The sequence below is a fragment of the Galeopterus variegatus genome, unplaced genomic scaffold (assembly GCF_000696425.1).
Source record: "Galeopterus variegatus unplaced genomic scaffold, G_variegatus-3.0.2 Scaffold3754, whole genome shotgun sequence".
Classification (NCBI taxonomy): Eukaryota; Metazoa; Chordata; class Mammalia; order Dermoptera; family Cynocephalidae; genus Galeopterus; species Galeopterus variegatus.
In genome coordinates, this window is record NW_007729865.1 from 132,384 (window position 1) to 152,702 (window position 20,319).

The 20,319-nt window shown below is 52.7% G+C and overlaps 1 protein-coding gene across 3 annotated transcripts in view; it reads right to left on the reverse strand.

Moving 5' to 3' along the window:
- Window positions 1–20,319, reverse strand: part of NCOR2 (nuclear receptor corepressor 2) — a 161,922-nt gene that overhangs the window by 98,156 nt on the left and 43,447 nt on the right. For all 3 annotated transcript variants that reach the window (XM_008585917.1, XM_008585916.1, XM_008585915.1), the window contains exons 7-10: window positions 18,794–18,846; window positions 7,605–7,671; window positions 2,620–2,792; window positions 1,593–1,686 (exon numbers count right to left, since the gene is read on the reverse strand). In XM_008585917.1, the coding sequence (XP_008584139.1) occupies window positions 1,593–1,686; window positions 2,620–2,792; window positions 7,605–7,671; window positions 18,794–18,846 (387 nt within the window). The remainder of the gene's footprint in view (window positions 1–1,592; window positions 1,687–2,619; window positions 2,793–7,604; window positions 7,672–18,793; window positions 18,847–20,319) is intronic.

Sequence of the window (20,319 nt, forward strand, 5' to 3'; positions counted from 1 at the left end):
CTTGGCATCCAGCTCCTCTCCTCCAAACCTGCCCCCTTAGGATCAAGCCCGCCCAGCCCCGCACATGACAGGAGTCAGGGGGCTTGTTCTTAATGCACTGGGGTGACTCTTAAGAGGCTCCGAGCCGCCACTCAGCTGGGCTCATTTCCCCAAATCTCTGCAGCCAGCCAATTACTGGTGATTAATTACCCGTCTCTGGAGGCAGGTGAGGGCTTAGCATGGCCAAGGTCAGCTAGTTCAAATCATCGGGCTGCCCAGCTGCCTACATCCAACCTCTTCAGTCAGCGTGAGGACTCCCAGAAGGGCACGGTCAGGGGCACAGCTCCAAACCCCGGCTGGGAGAGGAGCCCCTCCCCTCCGAGACCCGAGTCTCCCCAGCACGTGGCACAGCCCTCCAGTCCATCACCTCCGACCTCCCCTGGCTGCCCCCAGAGCCGCAGTAAGGGCAGAACCCCAGGCCTGGTCACAGGCAGCAGGACCCCCTGCTCTTCCCTTCTGGCTTTTTACTAGGTGTTTGCTGTCTGCTCTATCCAGTGTGGGAGCCGCTAACCAAGAGTCACTACTGAGCACTTGAAATGGGCTTAGTGCGACTGAGAAATTGAATTTTTAATTTTATTTCATTTTAATGAATTTCAATTTAAATAGCCACGGGTAGCTCAGCTGTACTGAGCTGGAGCTACAATAACCTCCCATTTGAATGGACGAAAGCTCTCCTTGGACGAAAGTCCCCAGGGAAGAAGAAACATGTCCCCCTCCTTGTGTGGCTCTCGCATGTCTACCATGGTGTTGGGAACATGGGGGTGGTGAATGTCATATTGGATGCTGGACCCATAGACCTGGGTGGGGGGGACAGGCTGGTACCAACCCCTTCCCCAGGAGAAAAATGCCTCCTCTCTGCTTCCTGGCCATTTCTGGACCCCCATGACCACAGCCAGGGACACTTAGGCTGACTCTCCAGGTGTCCAGGCACCCCTGGGGAGGCCCCAGGGGAAACAGAGGCCATGCGGAGCAGGAGGGCTGAGGTTCCTGTGAGAAGATCCCAGCGGGGTGGACAGCTGGGGTGCTGGGATGGGAATTCTCCATCTGCCTCTGGCATGCTGTCCCCAGCCCTCCAGCCCGTCAGGTTCTGGACCCGGGAGGCTGACCCTAGAGACTGCATCTTTCAGGCACTCCTGCCCCCTGACTGCTGGGTGGGCTCAGCCAATGGTAAGTGAGGAAAGGAGGCAGGAGGTGGGAGGGGCAAGAGGTAGGGTCCGCAACCCTCAGCTCCCTCCCACTGCAGTGTCCAGGATCCATCCCACAGCGGACAGTGGCTGTGACCCTCCCTGGTCTGCTGCCAGGTGGCCCTTCCTTCATGGCCCCATTAACACCCCTCTCTCTGCTCACCCCGTCAGGCCCTGGGACAGGTCATGGCTTCCCACGACTCCCAGTCCTGAGTGACTTGATATCCCATGTTGGTTCTGCCCACGATTCCATAACACACCCCTTAATTTAAACCATCCGGGGTGAATTCTGTTTCCTGCCGGACCCTCCCCCTGCAGCAGGGTGTGTGGGAAGTGGAGCTGAGGCTGGAGTCAGGGCCACGGACTTACCTCCTGCTCCGAGAGGCCGTCGATGATCTCAGACACCTCATGCTCGCTGCGGGCAGCCGACATGGACAGCCCACTGCCGCGCTGGCCCACCCTGCTGGGGACCAAAGGGACATACTCAGGACCAGCCCCTAGGCAGCCAGGGATGCTCAGCCGGCACCTGAACCTACGACTTCCCCAGAGGTGGCATGCGGGTGAGCAGGGAGGTGGCAGAGGGGCTGGGCCTCCCACCCGCATGGCTAGCCCTAGGCAAAGAGGTCCAGGGGAGGACATGAGCCCCCTCCCCAACCCAGGAATGGCAAATCCTGAGAACTTGTAGGGGCTCAGCCCCTTCATTTTTCCAAAGGCACCCTGAAAAGCCCAGCCACAAAAATCTGGGTTCAAATCCTAGCTCTGTCTTTTTGGCACTGTGACCATGTGTTACTCTCTGTGCCTCAGTTTCCTCCCCTGTAATATGGGGATAAAAATGTAACAACCAGCTCCCTGGGCCTGTTATGAGAAATTCAATGAGATATAGACCGTGAGGTGTTCGGTAAAGAGTAAAAGTGTTTATTATTATCACTAATGAACCATTACCTGGTCTACGTAGCAAAAGAAAAAATGACATTGAAACCACGTCTTCCTGTCACCAAGCACCTCCCTGCATAGGATCTCACTAGATCCTCACAGCCACCATATCAGACTGGAACCTGATCCTGGTTTCCAAGCCAGGTCACTCCCCTTTTATAGCACACCAGGGGTCTCAAATTCGACTGCCTTCAGGGGCCGTGTAAGCACAAGCTTCTGGCACACTGGAAGGAGTGCTTGTCCCACTGAAATGTGTATAAGTTCCAAATAAGCGTGATGCCAAGTAGGCTCTAAGTGACACATCCAAGGGCCTGATGTAGCCCCTGGGCCACCAGTTTGAGACCCTGCTGTGCTTTAGTGTTTCAGGTGGGCCTGGCCTCCTCTGCTGGGGGTGTCTCAGCTGACCAGGTCCCCGACATGTCTCAAGGGGGTGGGGGCGGGAGGATGGCTGTGCCTGGCTCACCTCTGCACACGCTCCTGCAGCTCCCGCTGCTTGCGGATCTCGGGGAACTGCTTCTCGTAGTACTCGCGCACCTTGCTCTCCTTGGCCCGCCGCCGGGGGTTGTTCTCAATGCGTTCCACTTTCTTCTCCCAGGCCTCCATGAGCTGGTCATAGCGCTGGCAGAACTTCTGCTCCTGGAGGTGACAAGAGAGCGGGCACTGGTGGAGCAGCTCCACCACCCAGATGCCCAGCTGCCCCGCATCCCACACCCAGCCACTCTGCACTCTCACAGGCAGAAAGACGACACACAGACACACAAAGACACACAACACACGCCGTCACACAGGCAGACAACAGGCAGACAGACACACATAGTCACAGGCAGACAGATGGCAGACAGTCACAGAGGCAAATGACAGACATACAGGCAGACAGGACGGACACACACACACATACACAAGTGGTCACAGGGAGACACAGGGCAGACCTGGGCCCTAAAGAGAAGCCCCAGGCTTCCTGTGAGTGACGTGGCTACCTTCCTTCCTGGTGAACCAGCCTCCCAGTCCTGGCCCATTCAAGAGGATACAGAAGCCACCAGCCACACATGACTGTTAAACTTAAATCACATAAAATCAAATAAAATTTTAAATTCAGATCCCTAGTCCACCAGACATATTCTAATACTCAGCAGCAATAGGTGGCCGGGGCTACCACCTGCAGTGGACAGCACAAAGACCATCTCTGCTGTCGCAATAAGTTGTACTGGGTAGTGCAGCCCTGGGGTGTCTGCCAGTCCCACAGAGGGGCGCTCTCTGAAAAGCATTGCTTTCTGATCAGCTCCTCATTCACCAGCCTCAGGCTCAGCCACGGTCCCCAGCCCCAAGGACTGGGTGTAAGGACTGGAACAGCTCCTGGAGAGGAGGCTGTGCCCTACAGAAGTCCTTCTCCACGTCTAACCACACTGATGCCTGTTGCATGTCCTTGGAGAAAAGACCCGAAACCAGCCCAGAATGTAGCTGCCTGGCTTACTCATCTCCAACGTGAGCCTCGAGCAGGCAGGGAGTGTCTGGTCACCCGTGAGACACCAGTTACCCCATCTCTAACAGCTGCAGTGGACAGATGGTGTGGTCTGGAGTTTCCCTGAACACCCACTTGACACTTCAGAGTAATCAGAAAACTCCTCTCTGGTCCTGGTGCCCAGAATCCCACCTGTCCCGGATTTCAGCCTCTGACCAAGGGCAACCTGTGATCTCCATCCTCGATAAACCCAGCAGCACAATGGTCCCCAAGAGGTGGTCAGGCTGGCATTGAGGGAGCGCAGGACTTGACCCCATGTGTATGGGCTGTTCCAAGAACCCGCTGGAGACCAAGATTCAGTTCCAGTGACAGACAATGGCCACATCAGCCACCAGCCAGGGATGGGGAACAACAGAGCCAGCCCACGCCACACCCCAACTGGGCCAGAGAGGATCCAGTCTGATGGGTGAGTTCAAGAAAATGTGTCAGCCGAGGAAAAGGTGGAAGTTCACAACACAGCCAGCCAAGGGGAAAAACGCAGTTACTGGTGAGGACCAGCGAGCACCACTGATCAGCCCGGCTTCGGCCCACCATGAGCCCCACAGTCCACTCGTCCCAGCTCTGCCGGGGGCCCTTGTGGAGAGCAGGTGGAACAAAAGGACCTCCAGGCATGTGCCACGACCCCAGGCCTGAGCAGCTCCTGAGGAGGAGGCTCTGCTGTCTGCCCAGGACAAGGAAATCCCCCCTCCAGGTCTAACCACAATGCGGCCTGCTGTAGTCTGTGCCTATGTCCACTGCGCTGGGTGTGCACTCAGTCCACTGGGCACCTGGGGACAGTGCAACACTGCAGGTGGCACCAGCCTGTCCCCAGGGCAGCAGTGACACTGCTCTAGGGGGTGGACCCGCTGGCCAGAGGAGGAAGCAGATCTCTCCATCTCTCTCTTCCTCTCTCACACACACACCCCCTCCCCACTGGAGGCCAGTGTTGCCAGTCTTCGGGGTGCTGGAACCAGAGTCTGCCAAGGAGAAGGAGCAGGATGGACTTGCCCCTGGGCCCACAGTTTGTGTGTTTCATGGAGCTAAACGGGCCTCCTGAGGGGCTGAGCTCAGCCTCCCAGGGAGAGAGACAAGGTCGGCCTGGGCAGGGAGGCAGGGATCCATGTTGGTGCCAAGCATCCCTTGGCAAGGAAAGGCAGGCCCCAGTGACCTGCTGAGGAGGTCCTCTAGTCGGACGGAGGGCTGAGGCACCCTCTTGACCAAGCTGCCTTCCCAGGCCTTGCTGAAAACAATGAAGTCAAGGGCTTTGGGCTTATTCTATAACAAGAATGAGACAATTCCAAATTCACTCCCTATCACAGCCACTCTCCCCATCACAGCCTCTGTAGGTTCTGAATACATTTCACAAGGGCCTCTCCTTAGGCTGCAAAGCCACCCCAAATTTCTTAGAATTCCCCGTTCCTGCCTGCCTGTTCTCTATCTTTAAATAAGCCAATATCCCGTCCAACCCCTCTGCAGGCCTTCCAAAGGAGCCATTTGAGATTTTTTTTTTTTGAGAACTGAGATGCCCAAACTCCAGCTCCAGCTCCAGCAGCAGCCACAGGGATCCTTTTCAACTGCAAATCGGATCTTCTCCCTCCCCCAAGCAGGGGCAACTGGGGGCAGGTCAGTGTGACCCAGGCCTGAAGATCATGGTGAATTGCTAGTAATTCCTAGATGTCATCATAAGAGAATTTCCTTCCTCTCAGGAGACAGAGACGGAAGAGCTTATTAAGGGCCCTACTTTCTAATAGTTCTGGGCCTCTGTACCTTTTTTTCCAATAGTTCAACAACAAACACGTTTATATTTATATTACACTCACACAAACACACACACACACCAAATATAAGGAAATGTTAACCATCACTGATTCTAGGTGGTGGGCACATAGGTGTTCACTGTACTCTTCTGTCAAATGTTCTGTATGAGTGAATATTCTTATAATAAGGACTTTGTATTCCTTACTAAGAATACATTTATTAGGAATAAATTAAGTATCCACTGTGTCTAGAATAAAATCTAAACGCTCTATCTGAGCTTGAGGACAAAAGTTTCTAGGCAACTTGGTTCACTGATCCCACTCCATTCTGTCCCTTTGCCCCAAGCTGATTCTTACCTCAGGGCCTTTGCACCTGCTGTGCTCTCTGCCTGACACTCTGACCCCCAGATCTGCACACAGCCACTCCTTTCTTGTCATTCCCACCTCAACACTGAGGTCCCACCCCTCTACACAGGCAAATCCCAACTCTACCATTTCCCAGCTGTGTGACCTGGGGCAAGTTACTTAACCTCTCTGTGCCTCAGTTTCCTCAGCTGAAACATGGGGCTAAAGAAGTGCCCATTGCACAGGACTAAATGCACTGATGTATAGAATACAGACTGATCAGAAGAGTGGCTGGAACACAACAGGCACCCAAAGGCAGTGTTTGCTGCTATCACTTGTTGTTTGTAGACATGATCTGTCCCTACAGCTTGCAGGTCTGAGGACAGGGCCTGTGTCTTAGCAACTGCGAGCCTCTCACGTAGTAGGTGCTCAAAGATTGCAAGCAACCAGGGCCCCAAAGGCATCAAATCAGCTAACCCACTCTGTCTCTCTGCCTACTACTCAGTCACCTGCCCATTTCAGTTTAAATAACACTCAGTCATCACCTACTGTGTTCCATTGGTGTACATGCACTGGACACGACTGAGCCAACCCCGTGGGCGGGGAGGGCTTCTCTGGAAGCTGGTGCCCAGTGGACCTGACCCTGAGAAAGGAACCAGGGGCCACCTCGCAGGCTCCTCCTCAACCCAGCTGAGGAAGGGGTGACAAACCCAGTTCCCGCCCACAGAAACCCTACGTCAGGAAGCAGCAGCCCCCATCCTTACCACCTCTCCCCCACAGGGCAGACATTCTCAGGCATCCCCAAGTCTCATCCCATCCCCCCACCATCTCCTAGCAGCCAGTGGCTTGGGTGGAGCTGATGACATCTTCCCCAGCTCTAGAAAAGGCCTGGATGGGCCAACACCAGTCATGTAACTCCATCTCCCTGGCATCGGGCACTGGTGCAGAGGGACCCATGACCTCAACTGGCCTCATCAGAGCACTTGTGAGAGGGCCTGAGAATGGGCAGTTCTCTCTCTGGCTCTAGAAGACTCAAATCTGCTACAGGAATTCAGGCACCACAACAGCAACCAGTTTGTCAACGTCCTAACATATGAAATTGAAAAACCTGCACAGAAATAACCTGATCAAACCACTCCTGAAGTCCACCCCAGCAGATTTTTTCAGCTACACCAATTCCTTTTCAGTTTAACCCTATCTGAGTCCATTCTTCTTCCCTCGGCAGCCAAAATAACACTAACAGGTAACTCCCCCTCCATCACTCAGCCCCCATCTCCTCCACTGAATCAGAGACGCACATGGCCACTGAAGACACACCCACACGTGCTCCCACACATGCCTCTCCCTGCTGTGAGCTGAGATGCCAGAGCCCCTGCCCACCGGCGCAGGCATGGGGGCCTCAGTGTCCTGCACCTGGCCGTGGGCCTGGGGGCCAGGAAAGCCTCATTTATAAGGGAGCTCCCTGCAGCTCCTGCCCTGAGCACATGGCCCACCTGGATCCTCCACCTTTCCCCAAAACCTCTCTCCTTCTGCCTGAAAAGCCCACGATGGGTCCTCTGACAAGTGTTTAACAACCAGTTCTCCAGGCCAGCACTGAAAACTTTCTTCCCTTCCAGATTGGAAAAGGAGCTGCAGACACCCCCGCCCCCCACCACCCCCAGCGAGGCCCACCCGGGCAGCTGAGCCCCAGGCCCACTGATGCAGCTGCTGTCTCTCCTCACTTCTCGCGCTGCCCCTGGCTTTCCTTGCCCAGCCTGGATGCTCAGGAATGAGACAGGTGTGGCCTGAAGTGGCCTCATTCTCTCCGGATGTCGAGGAGAGCCACATCGGGGCGGGGGTGCGACTCACCCATTGCTTCCGAGCGTGGTTCCTCCTCTTGAAGTACAGGATTAACTTCTTCCGCATCGCCTGGTTTCTGTGCGGGAGGGAAACAGCAGACAGGCAAGTCAGCAAGGCCGGCTTCAGCTTCATCCCTTGCCGTCCTCTCTGTTGAGGGTGGGCCCTAGGTGTGCCCCGTTATTGGTTGTCGGTATATAAATAAGAGATACCTGTACCCGCCAGAGTCCCCCATGAACTGCCAATGTGTGTCCTTCCTCTCCCCCACCCCAAGGTGCCCTTCACCAACATTCAGGCTGAGTGTGGTCTGCAGGAAAGGGGGCTCTGAAGGGGGCGAGGTGTCTGGCTTCCTCCCTCTCCTTGAGCTGCCAGCACCACCCCTCCCCCCATGCACCCAGGCTCCCCTGTCAGCCACACCTGACCATGGAAAATGGGCCACAGAGAAATAGCCACAGCTTTAGACCAGCCACGTAGCAAGACCCCAAACCTGCCACTGCACAGGGGCAAGCTGCAGGGTTTGGCTTTGGGTCCCTGGGGCCAGCTCCACCAGGTGCTGAGCTCTGGTCTCCAGGGCACCCTGTCCTGCTGGGGACTCAAGCAAGTGAACCACACACAGCACTCAGGCTCAGAGGGAAGTAGGCGCTTCCTGGGGAAGATATGGCCGGTCAGAGAGAGAGAGAGAGACCGAGACCCAGAGGGAGAGACAGCGAGGAGGAGAAGGAAAGAGAGAGAGAAAGACCCAGAGCAAAGCAAAGACCCAGAGGGAGACGAGATTGGGAGAGACAAAGAGAAACAGGGAGGAACAGAGGGACAGACAAAAGGACAGAGACCAAGAGAAGGCAGGCAGAGAAAGTCAAAATCTAAAGAAAAGGGGACAGAGACCCAGAGAGAGGCAGAAGGACAGAGATCTAGAGAGACAGAGGAGACTCCACATGAGAGAACTAACACAGGGGAAACTATAAGACAGCCCCTTGCTCCAGCTGCCCACAGCTCTAAGGACGCCCCTTCCCAGGCCTCTCCCCACAATCTCCACCACATAAAGCAGGCTGGCGCAGCTGGCATCCTGGGGCCTGTGGGGGTCACAGACAGGCCTGTGAGCCTGCTGCACCCCTCAACTTGCCCTCCCCCACCTGAGGTATGCAGCAGCATCAACTTCTCTGTGCAGGGGTTCGCTGATATCCCCATATTCTCAGCAGTGTCCAAAACCCACAGAAAGCTCAAAAACCACTGACTGGGAGCCATGCTCTGTCCAACCTCCAGGAGGTATCATGTGGGTCACCGCCAGGACCCCAAGCTCGGAGAAAGGAAAAGCGCGGAACACCGTGGGCAGCGACAGACATACAAAGCTCCCCCAGCACACACCTCACAGAGCTGGAGGGCTGGAATCACGCTCAGCTCCCTGTGTCATTCCCGTCCTGCCATGGCCGGGGTCTCCCCACCTCAAGGCCTCACAACGTACATCAGCCCACCCTCACCCTGGCCACGGTGGGCACTGCGGGGGGGGAGGGGGTCATCCCATGACAGAATGTCCGAGAAAATCTCAGGAGCTCTCTGAGCCTGTTTCCTCACCTGAAAAAAGGGACCCAATGGCATCATGTACTCATCTCCTCAGTTACTCCACGACTGTTTCCTGAGCGTCTACTGTGTACCAGGCACCGGTCTCAGGGCTGGGGACACCATGGGGAACAAAACAGATGAAGTCCCAGGCCTCATGGGGGCAATGCTTAGAGGGACACATGGACAAGAAGCAAGATGAGCAAGATAATTCTGGATTCGGGAACTTAAATAGTGTGGTGGGCTAGGAAGTGACCAGGGGGATGTGTGCAGAAAGGCCTCCCAGAGGAGGCGGCCTTGAGCTGAGAGCCTGTCATCAGAAGGCTCCAGCTATGGAAAGATCCGGAGGGAAGGGAATTCCAGGCAGCAGACCCCATGGATACAAAGGCCCTGAGGTGGGACCAAACCTGGAGGATTGGAAGAATAGCCAGAGGAGGCCCATGAGGCTGGAGAGCTCTGGGGAGGAGGAGAGGGAGTGAGGGGTGATGAGCAGGATCGGCAAGGCCGGTCATGCAGGGCCATGTGAGCTCGGACACTGCAAAGGGTTTGGAGTTTTATAAAGAAGACAGACAGCTGAGAGGGCAGCAGAGCACACCAGCACCGGCACTGTTCTCCAATAAAAGGCGCCACGGCTTCCTGGAGAAAGAGATGGTTCCCAGGAGAGGCCAGGAGACACACAGGATGAGCCGAGAACGCTTTAAGTAATAAACTGCCAAAAAGGAAAAAAATAAAGTCACAAAGACACAGGACCCAAACCTCAGAGTTTCTGATTGCCAAACGTGGAACAATTTGAGTACCAAAATAACACTAGTACTAGACTATAGCCCAAAGAATAAAATAAATAGCCATGCTGATATGAATATATAAATATTGACTAGATAAATAAATGGTGGAGAAGGGACAAATGCTCCTTACAGAATTCTAATTAATAGCAAACACAGAAGGAACAAGGGAAATAAGAACATCACTGTTAGAACCCACAGAAGTAGCTGCCTCAGGCAAGATCCGGATGGATGCTAGATTAGTTGGCCAAGCTTTGAGAAGCAGGAAATTTGCATAGCCTTGAAGCGTCTCCCCCCGAGTATCTATTAGTCATGGTGGTGGTTTCAACACATATCCACAAATTCTTTGCTATTCCTCCCTCTAGGAGGTGGAACTTAAGTCCCCTCCCATGAAGGCAGGCTGGATGTGGTGACTCCAGGGAAACAGCACATGACGGGGAGAACACCACCACCTCTGGCCTGCGATCCAGGTAACATCGCTTGTCATGCTGGCATCAGGCATTTCTGACAGGACATGATGACAGGGCACCTCTCACACCTCTCCGTGGTCTTCTTCCCCCAAATCCACCATCCCAGTTTCATCAGGAGAAAACACCGGCCACACCCAAACTGAGGGTCATTTTACAAAATCTGTGACCAGTACTCTTCAAAAGTGTCAGGGTGATGAAAAACAAGGAAAGGCCGAGAAACTCACATTGGAGACCAAGGAGACATGAAGACTAAATGAAAAGTGGGAACCTGGATTGGTTCTGGGACCAGAAAATGGACACTGGTGCAAAAACTGGTGAGAATCCAAAGACAGTGGTAGTTGAGTTAGGAATCCTGTGCCCATGTTTCTTTCCTAGTTGTGACAGACGTACCGCAGTTACAAGGTGTTCACATGAAGGAAAGCTGGGTGAAGGGGATGTGGAATTCTCTGTACTATATTTGCAACTCTTCCATAAATCTAAAGTTATTTCAAAATAAACAGCCTCCCCCACCAAAAGAGGGACATAATCTACCTTGAAATGCCATGGTGAGGATCAAAGGTAATTTACTTTGGAGCTTGCTGGGGGTATGTTGCCCATTACGAGTAAAATTGAGTCGTCCTCCCCCAAACCCCAAAAAAGATATGTTGACATTCTGACCTCCAGTACCTCAGAACATGACCTTACTTGGAAGTAGAGTCTTTAGAGAGGTAAATAGTTAGAACAAAATCAGCAGGGTGGGCCCTAATCCAGTGACTTACTAAAAACGGGAATTTGGACACAGAGACAGAGACGTACAGAGGGGAGATGATGTGAACAGACATGGGGAGAAATGCTACATGAAGGAGGAGGATCAGAGCAATGCAGCTACAAGCCAGCAGCTGCCAGAAGCTGGCAAGGACAGACCCTCCCCTGGAGCCTTCCGGAGCGTGGCCCAGACAACACCTTGATTTGTGACTCCTGGTCTCCAGAACTGTGAGAGAATGAAATTTGTTTTCAGCCACCCAGTCTGTGGTCGTTTGTGACAGCAGCCTAGGAAACTAGCAGAATGTGTAAGAATCTTCCACAAATGGTGGTGCTATCACTGCAAGCAGAGACGGATTCCATGACGATAAAGCCTCACAGGCAGAGGTGACGCGTGTGCAACCGTCTGTTCAACCACCCGATGGGCAGCAGCCGGGAGGCGTGAATTCTGTCTGGTTGATCCAAGTTTCCTTCCAAAGCAAGCACAGTGCCTGGCACCCAGAGACGTCACTCACTGCCAAGGAGGATGAATGTTGAGTCTGCAGGTTACAAACTGGTGCAGTCCATGGGCTGGAGCTGCCTGCGAGTGTTGTGTTTGGACTGGGGTGCTTTCTAAACAACTCAACTCATTGCCAGCACTGAAAACCAGAAGCTGTTGCACAAGAAACTAAACTTAAAGCTTCTCTTGAAAAATCAGGTGATTTTGCCCTCTCTTTCATGGGAAACTGAGGTTTGGTTGCCCCTTTAAAAGGACTATAAACTTTGCATTCACCACAGTCCCCACCACTCCCTACTGCCTCACTCCAGTCCTCTTCACTCTAACTTTCCTTCGCCCCTGGAGGCATCCATCTGGGTTTGCAACCCCTTAGACCCCTGGCTTACAATGTCCACTTGGTTCAACATTCTTCTGGCAAACATTTTTTGAGTGTTTATATTTTGTTCCAAGAAGTGTTTTGCCAATGGAGATACAAATAGCCTATCACAGACAAATCTTTTTCTCTGAGTTTTTGTCCAGCAAAAATAAGGAACACGGTCTCTAAGAGGGCTCTGGTGGGGCTGGCCAAGCAGCGTGATGAGTTCACTGCTGGAGGCATTTACAGGTATCGACAGTTTCCTGGAGAAGTCAAGGCTAAGAAAAGTACAACCTGTAAGAATACAGAGGTCTCATCATCGGACGGTGCACTGGGAGGAAACAGGAGGGATGGATGAGGAAATGGAAATTATGTGAATGCTGGAAGAGAGTCTGGCTGGACCCTGGGTGGGACTGGCCTCGGGGATTATGGGGTTCTGGAGAAGGAAAGCTCAGGGCAATCAGGGGAGTCTTCCTGGAGGAAGGGAGGTTTGAGCTGAGGCCTGGCAGAAGCAGAGGAATGGGGTGGGCAGAAGGAAGCAAGAGTGCTGGCTTCCAAAGAAGTAGGAGGTGTTGGCAAATTTGTAGGGGGAAGAAAGGGTTCAAGAAGAGGCAGACCCCTGACTGCTGGGGAGGAGTAAGATAGAGGCAGCCCAGGATGGGCCCTGAATGCCTTGGGAAGAGGCTGCTGGGTTGGGGTGACTAAGGGTCCAAAACCTCCTGCTTATTGTGTGCCAAGCAAAGGAGACCAACTCACTGACAAGCAAAGTGATGTGACTTGTCCAAGCTCATCCAGCTTGGGGGCAGGGTGGACAGAGGCTGGACTAGAGACCCAGGAGAGAAAACAGGATGAATGTGCAGATCAGGCTAGACTAGGGGTTTGGCTGTGTGACCCTGGGAAGGTACTTAACATCTCTGAACCTCCAGAGCAAGACTACAGGGACCTGTTACCAGTAACCTGGGTCCTGACTGATTGCCCTTTCTGCCTGCACAGCCCCAGGACTGACTGTTCCAATCAGCCAACCCCCAATGATGCAACAAGAGGGAAGAAGTCCAGCTGTAAGACAAGAAAAATAGGGAATGCAGGGAACCAGCAGGCTTCCAGGCCCAAGGAGGAGCAAAGCCAGTGCCTGCCGGGAAGACATGGCCAATACCAGGGCCTGGGCTCCAGGACCAGGTGGAGGCAAAACACACCGGGCACTTCACACCTGAGTCCTACACTCTTTCACCACATCACATACGGGCTCCACAAGACCCCAGTAAATTCAGCTGTGAACTCTCCTGGCAGGTCCTGCAAAGCTCTGGGCCAGTCCCTCAATGGAGCACCCACATTGTGCCCCTCTGGAGTTGTGCTCTGCTACCCAAAGCCTCAGAGGTCTGAGCACTCACTCCTGAGGCCAGGGCCTAAGATCCTGCAGTAATGACTCTGTGGAGCATAGGCCGCTGCCCCCAACGCCTCCAGAGGCAGGTGGCACAGCGAAAGCAGCAGAGGTGTGTGCAGGTGACTTCGACACGTCTGAAATTGCCCGTGCAGCCAGAAGTCAAGCGTGAAATTAACTTTAACTCTGCAGCCCCAGCACACAGACACAGAGAAATTAAAGTGACAGGGCCAAGGTCCTTGCAGGGGCAACAACCTCCCACCTCGTGGCAATTACAGCAGCGGGAGCCAGGCGTGCACAGCAGGCAAGGCCCAAGGGCCTGGCAAAGGCGCTGCTGCTGGAAAGCAGGATGCCCCCTCCCCCACCCCACTTGATTTATCCTATTGTCCTTATTGCTGTCATATCTCACGGATGTATTTATTTTGTATCTGCCTTCCCCACTGGAATGCCAGACCTCATGTACTGCTGTCTCCCCAAGGCCCAGAATGGTGTCTGGTACATAGTAGATGCTCAGTAAATGTTTACTGAATGAATGAGTGGATGAATAAACAAGGCTCGATCTCTGTAGATAAAATAAGAACAAACACAGAATGTTCTCTATGTGCCCAGCACTGATCTCAGCACATAAGGTATACAAGGTGTTTTCAAAAAGTTCATGGAAAGATTCGTATTATCTTTTAATTCAATTTTTCCGTGAATTTTTGCAGTAGCCCTGTATGAACTCTGTGAATCCTCAGCAACCCTGAGACTGGTCATTATTATTCCCATCTGTAAGATGGGAAAACTCAGGCGCTGAGAGTAAGTGACTCACCACAAGGATACACAGCTAGTTGGACAGGCAGACCGAGCCGTGGTCAGGCCTGAGACCCCTATGTCCAGCCATGTGGTAAGACAGGGCTTGACACGGGCCTCCCTCCTGGTACCATGCCCTGGGCAGTTTCTGAAGTCTGGCACAAGCAAGGTCACAAAACACTAGAGCCAACAAGGAGTGAGAGATTCAGAGTGCAGCTGCCTGAGCTCTTCCAAGTTGTACTATCCACCCTCAGCTTGCATACCTCCCAGGGACAGGGTGCTCACTACCTCCTGCAGCAGCTTCTACAACACCACTCAGTTCTGCTTTATCCAGACATGAGTCTGCCCTCTGATGTGACTTGCAGGTTTTAATTCCACCTTCCAGAGTGTTCCAAAACTTTCCCTAATGACTCCTGTCCTCCCTCTCTTTGGGCCAAACATTCTTTCTCATTTCCCCACCTGGCGGTACTGTGAGGCCGCCATACTGCCCCTCATAATAAACAGTGTTACACAGGGCCCAGCAGCCACCACCCTCTACCCAGGAGCACAGGGCCTCTGCCTTCCAGAGCCTACTAGGGCCAGCGTGGTGTCTACCACACCTGTGTTTTACAAGGTCCGTCCAGGGCCCGTCTGTGAGTGCTCAGCGACCAGGTGGCTCATCCCACATGCTTTGCAGCCAAGCATCCCACAGAGGCTCGGGGACACTGACACCCACTTGCACCCACCCCAAGACCATGAGCCGTTGGACCAGCCCAGCCCCTATTTATAGGAAAAGTCCAGAACAGGGATATCTATAGAAACAAAAAGTAAATTCATGATTGCTTAGGGCTGGGAAACATGGGAGTTGGTGATGGAGCTGGAAAGTGACTGCTAAAGGGTAAGGGGTTTCCTCTCGGGGTGATCACAATGCTCTAAGACGGACTGTGGTGATGGTTGCATGACTCCATGAATATTCTGAAAGCCACTGGATTATACTCTTTAAATGGGTGAACTGTATGGCGTGTGAATTATGTCTTAATAAAACTTAATTTTAAAAAAGACAAGACTCCTCCATCCCCACCCCAAGCTTCACTGTCTCTCAGGCTCCCAGCAATGGGTCACATCCAGGTAGCACAAATGGGGTCTCCACCAGCCACAGGGAAGTCTGCAGGTACCCAGACACCGGCTGGTCACAGCTAAATGCTCATGGTCCCTAACCTGGCCCTGCGCAACTGCCCCCACCTCAGGACATGGCTTCACTGTCCTCGCCACTGCCCAGGTCCCCGACCATGGCATTTCCTGGACCCCCCTGACCCTCCACACTTCACCCCTGGAAGTTCTTGCAGGGGCCTCCCCATGGTCTCCCCTGACCCCACGTCTTTTCTCCCTGCAGCCACCAAAGCAAACTTTTAAAAAAAACTCTGATCACATTGCTCCACACAATAAACCTCATGGCTGGCTTCCTTCTGCACAAATAATAAAACCCGAACTCCTTACCAGCACTGGGTGATCTGTCCCTGCCCTCCTTCTTCCTCGCCCACCCCGGAGGGCCACGCTGGCCTCCTCTGTGATCCCTGCCAGCTCAGTGCAGCCCCGGGGCCTTTGCGCTGCCTGTCCCCTGCCTGGGATATGCCTGCCCTGGAGGTCCACACACTGGCTGCTGCTCAGCCCCAAGTTTCCCCCCCACTGTCATGTCCTGCCCTGACCTCTCTGGCTAAAGTCACCCCTCTTTTTCTCTCCCATCACCCCTTTTACCATGTTCACAGAATTTCTAAAAAGTAAATGACTGCAGTGATTTAATGATGTCCACATTGAAAACAAAAATACTGAAGTGAGGATGATTTTAGTAGAAAAATATGACCAAAAAAACTAAAGCCCTAAGGACCAATCGGTTCAAATAATTTACTTGCAGATATATTTTTCTAACATAAATTTGACCACCTGCTGTGTGAGAAATCTTACTTATTCATCTGTATGTTTTAAATGTAAACCTGTTCATTTGTGATTTAGATTTGGAGCAAACCCAGCCAGGTGGTTACCTACTTAATCAAAATGTCCTCTAGCAGACCAGAGCCATTCTCTGATGAAGATTATGAGACATCAAATAGGGAATTGGTTTCAATAAGCTTATAGTTTTATTTTACTTAAAGATGTCACTCTGTCTTATTTGCTAATATTCTCTGTATGGATATCTTATTCCTCTTTTGTTTAGATTCTATGGCTGTTTTTATTACCTGAAATTATCCACATTATTCAGCTTAAAATAGTACTTGCTTTAAGTGATGGAACCTATGTAAAATTTTGAGTATAGTAATATTGCTATCAAAAATTGCTATGTCAAAAGGAAAAACACAGCTAGGTATATGAAGGCATAAAAGAGCTTAAGATAATTAGGTGACCATAGTACTTTAGATTAGCTGATGTTTTCTTGTTTACTTAACTCATTTATTTTCTGTCTCCATTGCTAGACACAATTTGATGAGGGAACAGTCTTTGTTTTGAACACGGTGAGTCCCCAAGGCCTAGAACAGGGCCTGGCACATAGTAGGTGCTCAATAAATATATGAATAATGGATGAACTCCATTAATGCTCCATACAGCCTGATTCAGCCAAGAATAGCCCACTCTCATCCGCTAAACCAGCAGTGATGAGGCTGCCTCCCCACCGCCCCCATTACTCCTCACCCCCAGCAGTGGCTCCAGATGAGGCAAGTCCCAGGAAGCTGCAGAAAGGACTGGGGTGGCCTCATTGGAAAATAAACTGTGTTGAGTCCAGAGCAATTTGGTACCTGGGCAGTGAATGCACCTGCAAAGCTGATGGGAGGCACAGGCACCCCACACCACACCAGTGGCCCCAGCGCAGGACACATGCCCCCGTTCGCAACACTCTGTAGTTCTGCCGGCCACAGGCAGAGAATGACTCCACACCAGCAATGCTGGTGAAGCATCCTTGGCAGGCATTCCTGAACCAAAACAGGCCAACTGCCTCAGCCGGCAAGGAAAGATTTTCTAAGTTGCTCCAACAGTCACTGGGAGCCCCAAGACAGTGGCTGAGTTGGTCACTTGAGCTTGGACCAGTCATATAACCCCAGAAACTATAGAAGGAACCTCCCTGCCAAATAATCCAGCACCAGCAGATTCGTGAAAAGCAGCAGTGGGTTTGCATGCCTCCAGGAACGGGGAGCTCACCACTGCACGTACCCTCTGCACTTCCATCCCTGGGAAGCACAGACAATCAGACCAGGCCAGCCTGCCCACTAAAACAGCTAAGTACCACCCTTTGAGGTCACACACAAACACCTGTACCCCCTCACGGTGATGAACCTTGAACATTGCAAGACAAAGATCCCAAAGAGTCTTGCCTCCAACCTAATGCCCCTGCAGCACTCACGACCACATGTTCCTCATGGGACAAAGTCTGTAGCCCCTTTGTAGTGGATTGAGTTATGTCCCCCCAAAACTCACTGAAGCTTGAATGTGTCCCCCAAGTTTTACATATTAGAAACTCAGCCCCCACTGTGACTGTTAAGAGGGTGGGAAATCCTATTATGGTAAATAAAAAGTGGAGCCTTGAAGAGGTGATTAGATTGTAGGACCATGCAGTAGTGAATGGATTAAAAATGGTGGTCAGGGGCGTGGTTCTGAGAGCTTTGAAAGAAGAGGAGAGTCTGTTTTTTTCCTCTCTGTTCTCTCTGCTCCACCATTTTTGCAATGTGATACCCTTCCGTCACTGCTACCACCACCAAGGCTCTCACCAAATATGTTCCCTGGACTTTGGACTTCATAACCTTAGAAACTGTAAGCAATAAATTTCATTTTCTTACAAGTTACCCAGTTCCAGGTATTTTGTTATAAGCAACAGAAACCCTTCTACCTTTTAGGTTTCTAGATAACAACATGAGGTAATGTCCCCTCCTCAGCCCAGGCGGCTATGCTCTCATTAATGCATCCCAAGAAAAAACCAGCTCCCCTGAAGCAGCCATACCTCCAATGCCTCGCACCCAGCTTGAAAACATGATGCCACCAGCCTCCAGCACAGCCTTGGTATCCCTGCCATGCTCAAATGCATGACAGTTTTCCCTGCTAACATCTGTCTGGGAGAAGGCCTCCATCATTGGGATACACCATTTTGGACATCTCCAAAGCCTCTGGGCCTAAATCAGTGACCCCAGCTGTCTCACACTGGGCTGTGCCATAGAGGCATCTCTCTGTGCAGACCCCAGGACACTCCCAAATATTCTCACATAGAAAACCAAAACACAGGGTCCCTGCTTGCCCTGCGACCACTCCACATCATCGTGAGCTGGCTCCCCTCTGTCCAACAACAGCTTCCCCCTATTCAAACTGGAGGCAGATTTGTAGCCCCCACCTCAGTCTCTCCAGGCCTGCACACTTCCTCACCCACACTCCCCACCCTGAGATCTGTTTCCTGAAGCTTCAGGGATCCCCCCCTCCCAGGCATGCTCTGACCCCATTCTAAGCCCTGCCTAGCCCAGAACTCTTGCCCAACTCTGCCCCGTTCTATCCCTCCTCCAGCATGTGGCCCTGGCTGAGAGCCCCTAATGGGAACTGAGAACCCACGTCCCTGCCCAGGCCACCGAGAGCCTGTCCCCCTTCCTGCCATGTGTCTGCATAGCTGCCCACAAGTACTCACATTTTGATGTTCTCATGATACTGCCGGGTGTCAGAGGGCTGGTTGTACAATGGCTGGAGAGGGAGAGAGAGAAGCACGTCAGAGCCAGGCTTGCCACTGCCCCACTGCAGAGCCCAGTGGTCATAGCCGCAGCCTTGGGCAACCTCAGCCTCGGAGCCTGAGGCCCTGGCACCACGGAGCTGTCTGCAAGGGTGAGAGATCAGCTGCTGGCAGGCGTGAAATGGAACACAGAGACCCAGCACACAGCCTCAGCCAGGAACAGGCTGTAACCAGCTACTCTGGGCACAGTTGTGGGTACTGTGACCCACCACCAAGGCCATCATGGCTGCTCTGTGGGGCATTAGGGGACCATAGGCCAGCACTCTCCAGGGACAAGCCCATATGCACATCCCAGGGGAGCTGAGGTCATCCACAGCCACTGCCCATAGAAAGCTGCTTAGCTTCCCTCATCACCACAGAAACACACGTCCAAAGCAATGCCAGATACCATTTAATTCCCCTGACTGGCAAAAGACAAAAGAGTCAAATAATGCCAAGTGTTGGTGAGAATGTGGGGAAACAGGAAGGTATAGGGGAACACATGTCCAGAGAAGCAACCCTGTTAAAGATGGAATATCCCTGGGCTGGCCTGTGGCTCACTTTGGAGAGAGTGGTGCTGACAACACCAACTCAAGGGTTAAGATCCCCTTACCGGTCATCCTTTTAAAAAAAAAAAAAGGTGGAAGATCCCTGTGCCCTGCAACCCCCATCCCCTCCTGCAGATGTCCCAGAAGCGCCCAGGCACTGCGCTCCAGTAGGAGCTAAGGGCGGGGATGTCCACACAGCATGGCTCACGACGGCAGCAACTAAGAAGCAAGTTAAGTGTCCACTGTCAGAAGAACCAGCAAGAAAATGGGGACTCATGTACACTGCATTTACTATACAGCTGTGAAAAATGCATGAAGCAGGCCCATGCGCGTCCACAGGACAATGCTTCAAAGGGTGCATAGTACAAAGCCGTGAGCTGCCGTGTCTGAAGTGGGTCGGGGACTGAGCTAGCTGCCATGTGGCCCCCTCTGGGATGGTAGCACCGAGGTTAGAAACCATGGGCCCAGCCTGGGTTCACTTCCTGGTACTGCCCCCTCTCTGGCTGGGTCTTCCTGGGTACATTATTTAATCCATCTGTGCCTCAGTTTTTCCTCATCTGTAAAATGGCGTTAAACGCATAGGGTTATCGTGAAGATCAAACGAGGTAGTTCCAGCCAAGCTCTGAGCCCAGCGCCTGGCACACTGAAATGCCCAGGAAGTATCAACATCATCATCACCATCAGGGCACAGCGACTGTGTTAATGGCGCCAATTTTTCATGTCTCCCTGTCTCCACCGATGCCCTTGCTGTGGCCAATGGGACAGTTGCAAACTTAAGAAGAGAGGCTTGAAAATGCAAATCAGGGGCCGGCCCGGTGGCGCACTGGATAAGTGCCCCACTTGGGAAGCGCGGCGGCGCTCCCGCCCGAGAGTTCGGATCCCACATGCAGACCGGTTCCC